Below are 8,455 nucleotides of genomic sequence, written 5' to 3'. Positions count from 1 at the left end.
ACACTTCCAATAAGTAGATAGAATCCAATATTATACAACTATCCTAGTTACAAATACGAGAGGAAAGGAATTCCTCAATATATACTGGATCTGATACAACAGGTAAGTACTAAGGGGTGGGAGCGTATTCAGGCTATTTTCCGGTAGAGTCACAGCTCTACTTACTTCCTCACTGTTGCACATCCATTTCGGTCAAGGAGAGATGACATACTGCGCAAAGGCATTCGGACTTATTCCTCGATAACCTCTAGATTCGTGTTCCAGAGTCCCCGCATGGTCCCAGCTTCCCCTGAACCGGAGGAAACGAAAGGATTTTTTGGAATGACAGGGCACTCTTCTCCCTCCAGCATCTGAACCACCACTTTCACGGGAGGCCGATCGGCCGGGTACCAGTGAATGCACCAGAGCCCTATGATTGCCAGTTTCCTGGCAATCTTATGGTCGCTGTCCTCTCGGATTCGTATTTCAATCTCTTCACCTTTATTAAGATGGTTATAGACCCACTGCGGGAAGTACATCTGGCTCATGTTCTTCGCATTCACATCCACGTTTTTCCTCCCCCCGACCATTTCGAGCAGCAGCATTCCGAAGCTATACACGTCCGACTTAGAGGACACGCTTCCGAAGTTCCTGGAGAAGACTTCTGGGGCGATGTAGCCCATGGTACCTCTGGCTGCAGTCATGGACACGGCACTTTGTTCCTTGGAACATAGCTTTGCCAGACCGAAATCCGCAATCTTAGGATTGAAGTTGTCATCCAGCAAGATATTGTGCGGCTTGATATCGAAATGGAGGATCTTATGATCACACCCCTGGTGAAGATACTCTATGCCTTTGGCCACTCCAAGAGCGATGTCATGGAGCCTCCCCCAGCTAAGGAAAGGATCGAGAGTGTCTTCGCCCTGAAATATGAACTTCTCCAGAGACTCGTTCGCCAGGAACTCGTACACCAAGGCTCTTCGGAAACCGTCAGCGCAGAAACCCACCATCCGAACCACGTTGACGTGGTGAATCCTTCCCATAGTGCTCACTTCGTTGATGAACTCCTCGCCATTCCCAAACGAATTGTCCAGCATCTTCACGGCGACGAAAATCTCATTCGAAAGCTTCCCTTTGTAGACCGTTCCGTAAGCCCCCTGGCCTAGTTTCTCCTCGAAGTCATTGGTTATCCTCTTGATGTCGTTGTAGGAGTAACGTGTGGGCTTAAGGGCCTCATAGTCATGCAAGAAGCTCTCGACCTTGAGTTGGAATGCTTTATCTCTTCTTCTTTCGTTGAGGACATATCCGAGTCCGATCAATACGACAAGAAGTAATAACGGGCCCACGACGCCTCCGGTGATCTCTAACTTTAATATTGCTGCAGAATGAGAGAAGTTAGTATTCGAGCTTCCGTGGAAGTTCATATGAATGATAAAATAACTCGAAGAAAAAGCCGTCAAACTAGTTATATCAGCTTCTCCACTAAAATACGGTGAGCGACCTTCATTTCAAGGCATCAGATAATTATATATAACAGGATTCAGAACTCCATTCAATTCAAAGTACAAACAGTATCATGCGAAATAAGACTAACTTAATTGCACGTATAAACGTAATCTTGTGTAGAAACTATGATTCTCCTTCCTCTGCGCTCCTGGATCTTATCTTAGCAAAAGAGAAATTTGATGAATTTCGACAACCGTAAGTCAAAAAGCAACTTTGCTTTATCTCACCCGACTTTGAAATCTCTGGAATGTATGGCTTAAATAAAGTAAGCGAGCGTTAAGAATCACTTAAACGAAAGAAAGTGAAATATCAGTCTCGGGAAACATATAAAGTTTCAGAACCGAACGCACGGGCCTTCGACTAGTATTAAAACGATACCGGGGTGTCCACGAGGAGGTGGATTGCATGTGATGTTGCTCCCGTCCCATCCACACAACCACCCGTCCTTCGTGCATTTCCTACAGTCCGGCTCTTTCCAGTCGAAACGAGCATCGGGGATCATGTACTCAATCGCGTTCGGCAGCGAGTTGAGGCTCCCGATCTTCTCGCAGTACACCAGCGGCAAGTCTCCAATAGACCTGTAGGATTCAACGGCGTATACTTTGTACGACCCGGGCATGATTAGGCAATCTGCCTTGGTCAGGTAGGTCCTGTCTGGCGGTGGGCACTTGAACAGGGTGTAGTTGTAGGAATTATCGTACGGGTACGGGTATTTGGACGCGTAGAAGCCAAGGTGGTTGAGGTCCAGGATCCGGAAGGGAAGGCAATTGGTGGGGTCATGCAGGACGACGAACTGGGAGACGTAGTCGATGTCCTTGACGACTAGCGAGGCGTTTGGGACCGAGAGCGCAGTCTGCCCATCCTGGTTGCAGAACAGTTTGAAGCCTGGGTAGCCGCACTCGGGACCATGGCTGCCTTCGAGCCAGAACGGGAAGTGGACCGGCAGCCCATGGGAGCACCCTCCGCGGGGGCAACGGTCCCGGGTAGGAACGTGGCCGAGGTCTTTGGTGCCATGCGCGAAGCAGAGGAGGAAGAAGAGGAGGAGAGACGGAATCGGAGAGTGCATGGAGGAGATGTGGCGGTGGTGTTGACGAAACTGAGGTGTTGTGCGAGGGCTGTGCTGTTTCTTGTTATTGATAATGGGCCCCGACTTGTTCCTTGCACTTTCCTTCTCTTGGAATAAGACCTGTTCGCTGCCGGAGCTTTGCTCATTCATGACCAGGAATGGTCGCTGGTTTTCATTTCTCGTCTCTCGGGCAACCGTCTTTGTCACGGCACGATGAATTATTCTTTTACTGAAATCCAATCGCGAACTTAGGTTGACGACGCGATGCGGACAAATGTTAAGAAAAAGAAAGGTTGAAAAATCTACTGGATCTTGTTCTCTCTCTCTCTCTCTCTTCCTCTGCTCCGTTAGCAGCCACCGGCGGTTTCCGGGTTTCTGAATTGCAAAACCTCCCCCTCGCCGTCTTCGCCACCGGAGTCGTGGGCATTGCGTCCGAGCCGAGCCACCTCGAGAGCCATGGGTGATGGAGAGAAGGAAGACAGAAAACATAAGACGACAGAAGCTTGCGGCCACGTCTTCTGAGGCATCAGTACCTTTTGGCTTAACCTCGGCCAAAAGATCCACTGTTCTTTTTTTACTCTATTGTTGGCAATACTATGATATTTAGTTGATTCCACATATTCGTGATTGATTATATTTGATATTATATTTATCTTGTTACCTTTAATAGTCCTCATTATGAATATATCGAATTACATAGAAATTCCTCAAATTCGTCTTCCGCATCTTTATACTCGACTACGTTGCCATGGATGATGGAGAGCAAAGCAGCCTCTTCGTTAGCATCTCTTTTCCCAGCAACTTTTATTAGAGTTCACGAATCACGTCTGGATCTCCTATCAAGCGCTGAGCGATGGCTTGTGTCGTCCAGAGACGAAACCAAAGACCCGACGTTGATCGACAAGCCAGACGAATGAACCTCCTCGCACGGCTCGTCCAAAAGAAAAGTTGACTTTGGCCTCTCTTTTCTCCCACGGCCCTTCGGTCGTCGGTTTGCGTCCATCGCCCTAACGCGCTATCGTTGCTGAAGTGAGCGCGCACGCGGCGACTTCACCCGGTCAAGCTCGAACTCGCGAAGCAAGTTCCCCCGCCCTTCTTTTTCTTCGTCCGACCATGCTTGGGCTCCACTGCTGACCGAACCCCTTTTCGATTTCGAATGAGAATTCTCTAAAAGAGCTAAGCATGCCTCGGTAAATCACCAATAATGCGCGTACTCGAGCCATAATAACATGACATTCAGAAGAAGGATGGAAAAAAAAAAAAAAAAACAATTCCGTTTCGAGTCCCCAACAGATGTGCGTGAGTACGTGGTGAGTTCGATTTTGCGCATTAGCAAGTGGGACAGGCAGTATCTTGGCGACCACGGTGTAAATAGGTTTAATGAAGTTCAAAGAAGCCTCTCGAGTTCTCAAGTTTGAGCTTAAGTCCATTTGGTACTCTTTTTTTTTTGGGTACTTAAGTGGCTCAAATTTGAGGCTCTCTTAAATCGAAATATACAGGCCTTTTGGTTTGTATCGATGTACAATCTAATCTATTTAGAATTAGAAGTTTAACATTTTAGGCACTTTTAAGGTTCTTGCCCTAAGGCCAAATTCAGAGTGTTTTCCAAACCTGGTCCTTCTTGTAAGCAGTGTCTCAGATTCAAGTGTGGGTACCTTTTCTTTATGACATCATTGATGTTTGTTTTCGCGATCAAGATTGCTATAAACTTCTCTTTCAAGAGCAGTTCCCTAAATTAAAGTACTTAAAGACATTTATCAGATTTACCAAATAGTCATGAATAGTCTTTTCAACTTTCAAAATTCATTAGGAAGTTCTCTTTATGGTGGATGCATAGCGAATGGTTTCAAATTCTCTCACTTATGCCTGTGCTGAGCAAAATGTTTTCCTTTTCAGAGAAGGCTAATTTACTCTCCAATTTTGCATGGTCCATCCGATTTGTCGACCAGATGTTTGAAATATCTCTATATACAAGGCTAAAAATATGTTAGTTGTGAAAGGAAAAAAATTATGCAAATGGACAATTATTGTAAGGGTCTTGTTAAGAGAGCACTTAATGTGAACATATTGTGGAAAATTGATACGTGAACATGGCCAAAAAGATATCGATGAAAATCAACGTTCGCTAAGGTGATCTCAACATCAGACGACTGGAAAGTGATCGAGATAGCTCACTGGTTCCGCACTCGAGGACAAAACGTGCTGAAGGAGGGCACCGTGTGATGTACGGTTGACTACATTGAACTTGCAATTATAAGGAAATAAAGTGCAAGGATTGGAAATTACATGGAAAGTGAATGCAAGGAATTGAAAGATACAATGAAAAGATGGAACCCTGGTGTCGTCGACTTCTGAGACCAAGCAACTTCCATTTAATCTTCCTAGCAACAAAAAAATAAAAATTCCATCTAATTTTCTTTGGTCAACAAGTCATACTTGCAACGAATCAACTCTTTTTCCTTCACCTCCGCCTGGCATAATTTCTCCAAAGTGCAGGTCTGCTTTCTATATTTTCATGAAATTCCAACAACATATATACTTATAAGTATGTGAATGCACATTAACGAATGTCTGAGAATGATTTCCAAATCCTCTCAGCTATGTCGGTGTCAAGTAAAATGTGTTCTTCTTGGCGAAAGATGAGTTTTATTCATTCCAATTTTGCATGGCATGTTCAATTTGTCGATCGGATATCTCAAAGACCTCTAAATTGAGATAAAAAATGCATTGGTTGTGACAACAATAATGTAAATGGACAATTACGATTATAATCTTAGTATAAGTTTCTTAAGAGCATTCGGATATTAGTATGTTGGGAAAAATCGGTTTGTGGGCATGTTAAAAGAGATGTTGATGAAATCGACGTGCCTCGAGAATATATTGAAAAGCTGGCATGTACGCTATTTGTGGGACCACATCCAAGCCGTCCCTCATTTTTGCTAGCATTATCCCTGGACCGAGATATTTTCTCATTGACCTAGAGCCTTTTGATGGGCATCCTTGCACCTTCCTCCCTCGAGTTCCTATTATGCGTTGACCTCTTTGAATGGCTTTCCTCTAGTCTGCGGTCAATAAGTCAAACTTTGAATGAACAACTGCTATATTTCCCTGAATTCAGGACATGAAATGCACACCAGAACGAACTGCGTTTGCAATGGGCGATCAAATCCCAGTACATACTATCTCACAAACTTCCAATAAGTAGATAGAATCCAGTATTACATGATAACTAACCTAATTACAAAAAGAGGAAAGAAATTCCCCTATGTATATTGGATCTGATACAACAGGTAATTACTAAGTAGTGGGAGCGTATTCAGGCTTATTTTCAGTAGAATCACAGCTCTACTTACTGTCTTATTCATTTCGGTGGAGAGACGACATACTGCGGAAAGGCATTCGGACTTATTCCTCGATAACCTCTAGATTCGTGTTCCAGAGTCTTCCCTGCATGGTCGCAGCTTCCCCTGAATTAGAGGAAACAAAAGGATTTTTTGGCATGACGGGGCACTCTTCTCCCTCCAGCATCTGAACCACCACTTTCACGGGAGGCCGATCTGCCGGGTACCAGTGAATGCACCAGAGCCCCACGATTGCCAGTTTTCTGGCAATCTTACAGTCGCCGTCCTCTCGGATTCGTATTTCAAGCTCTTCACCCTTATTCAGATGGTTATAGACCCACTGCGGGAAGTACATCTGACTCATGTTCTTGGCGTTCACGTCCACGTTTTTCCTCCCCCCCACCATTTCAAGCAGCAGCATTCCGAAGCTGTACACGTCCGACTTAGAGGATACGCTTCCGAAGTTCCTGGAGAAGACTTCTGGGGCGATGTAGCCCATGGTACCTCTGGCTGCAGTCATGGACACTGCGCTTTGTTCCTTGGAACATAGCTTTGCCAGACCGAAATCCGCAATCTTAGGATTGAAGTTGTCATCCAGCAAGATATTGTGTGGCTTGATGTCAAAATGGAGGATCTTATGATCACACCCCTGGTGAAGATACTCTATGCCTTTGGCCACTCCAAGAGCGATGTCGTGGAGCCTCTCCCAACTAAGGAAAGGGTCGAGAGTGTCTTCGCCCTGAAATATGAACTTCTCCAGAGACTCGTTCGGCAGGAACTCGTACACCAAGGCTCTTCGGAATCCATCAGCGCAGAAACCCACCATCCGAACCACGTTGACGTGGTGAATCCTTCCCATAGTGCTCACTTCGTTGATGAACTCCTCTCCATTCCCGAACGAATTGTCCAGCATCTTCACGGCGACAAAAATCTCGTTCGAAAGCTTCCCTTTGTAGACCGTTCCATAAGCCCCCTGGCCTAGTTTCTCCTCGAAGTCATTGGTTATCCTCTTGATGTCGTTGTAGGAGTAACGGGTGGGCTTGAGGGCCTCATAGTCATGCAAGAAGCTCTCGATCTTGAGTTGGAATGCTTTATCTCTTCTTCTTTCGTTGAGGACATAGCCGAGTCCGATCAATCCGACAAGAAGTAATAACGAGCCCACGATGCCTCCGGTAATCTCTAACTTTAATATTGCTGCAGAATCAGAGAAGTTAGTATTAGAGCTTCCGCAGAAGTTCATATGAATGATAAAATAACTCCTAGAAAAAGCCGTCAAACTAGTTATATCAGCTTCTGCACTAAAATACGATGAGCGACCTTCATTTCAGGGCATCAGATAATTATACATAACAGGATTCAGAACTCCATTCAATTCAAAGTACAAACAGAAAGTATCATCCGAAACAAGACAAAGTTGTGGAAATGCATCCTTCCGACAGAATTGCACATATAAAAGCAATCTTAGTTTCCAGAAGCCCGATTATTGCATAGAAACTATGATTCTCCTTCCTCTGTTCTCCATGGATCTTATCTCTACGAAAAAGGAACTTGATGAATCTCATCAACCATAAGTCAATAAGCAACCTTGCTATATCCATCATCCGAGTTCAAAAACTCGGGAACGAAATGACTATATAAAGTACACAAGCATTAATATTCACTTGAACTAAAGAAAATGAAATATCACAGAGTCAAGCCAAGTCTCATGAAACATATTAAGTTTCGGAACGGCACGTTCGGGCCTTCGACTAGTATTAAAACGATACCCGGCTGTCCATGACGAGGCGGAAAGCATTCGATTTTGCTCCCGTTCCATCCACATAACCCCTCTGCGCACTTTTTACAGTCCGGCGTTGTCCATTCGAACTGGGCCTGGTCGATCATGTCATCGATCGGGTTCGGCAGCGGGTCGACGCTCCCGCTCCTCTCGCAGTACACCAGCGGCAAGTTTCCGACATAGTCGGATGATTCAACGGCGTAGACTCTGTACGACGGGGGCTTGCTCCGGCAAGCCACCTCGGTCATGTAGTCTCTATCGGGCGGGGGGCACTTGAACAGGACGTAGTTGTAGGGGTCCTGGTTCGAATACAACTTGCTAGCGGAGAAGCGACTTTGGGTGAGGTTCGCGATCACCAAGGGGAGGCACCCGGTGGGGTCATGCAGGACGACGGACTGGGATTTGTAGTCGATGGACTCGACGAGTAGCGGTTGTGAGGTGTTTGGGACCGAGAGCGCAGTCCGCCCACGGTCGTCGCAGATCAGTTCGAAGCCCTTATAGCCGCACTCGGGACCCTGGCGGCCTGGGAACCAGAACGGAAACCGGACCCGCGGCCCGCTGGGGCAACTTGTGGGGGGGCAACGGTGCCGGGGCGGGCCGTCGAGGTGGGCGGTGCCATGGGCGAAGCAGAGGAAGAAGAAGAAGAGGAAGAGAGAGGGAACGGGAGAGTGCATGGTGGAGATTCGTCCGTGGCTGATGGGAACTCGCTGACCGACCACGCCTTCCTCTCTTGGAATGCTCCGCTCGCTTATTTGACCCGTTTGCTCTCATCTCCGGGCATTGTTT

General features: G+C 46.3%; 1 protein-coding gene across 1 annotated transcript; it reads right to left on the bottom strand.

The window, feature by feature from the left end:
- On the bottom strand, positions 1 to 8,455 carry LOC108959944. The gene is made up of 4 exons (XM_018874315.2): positions 7,659 to 8,455; positions 5,960 to 7,086; positions 1,864 to 3,130; positions 1 to 1,357 (listed from the first exon to the last, which is right to left on the bottom strand). The coding sequence occupies exons 1-4, from the start codon at positions 8,341 to 8,343 to the stop codon at positions 231 to 233; spliced, it is 4,206 nt and encodes a 1,401-aa protein (XP_018729860.2). The 5' UTR covers positions 8,344 to 8,455; the 3' UTR covers positions 1 to 230.

The sequence above is a fragment of the Eucalyptus grandis genome, chromosome 1 (assembly GCF_016545825.1).
Source record: "Eucalyptus grandis isolate ANBG69807.140 chromosome 1, ASM1654582v1, whole genome shotgun sequence".
In the NCBI taxonomy this organism is placed as follows: domain Eukaryota; kingdom Viridiplantae; phylum Streptophyta; class Magnoliopsida; order Myrtales; family Myrtaceae; genus Eucalyptus; species Eucalyptus grandis.
Note: the sequence above shows the minus strand (reverse complement) of the source record. Positions and strands in the feature narration are given on the sequence as shown.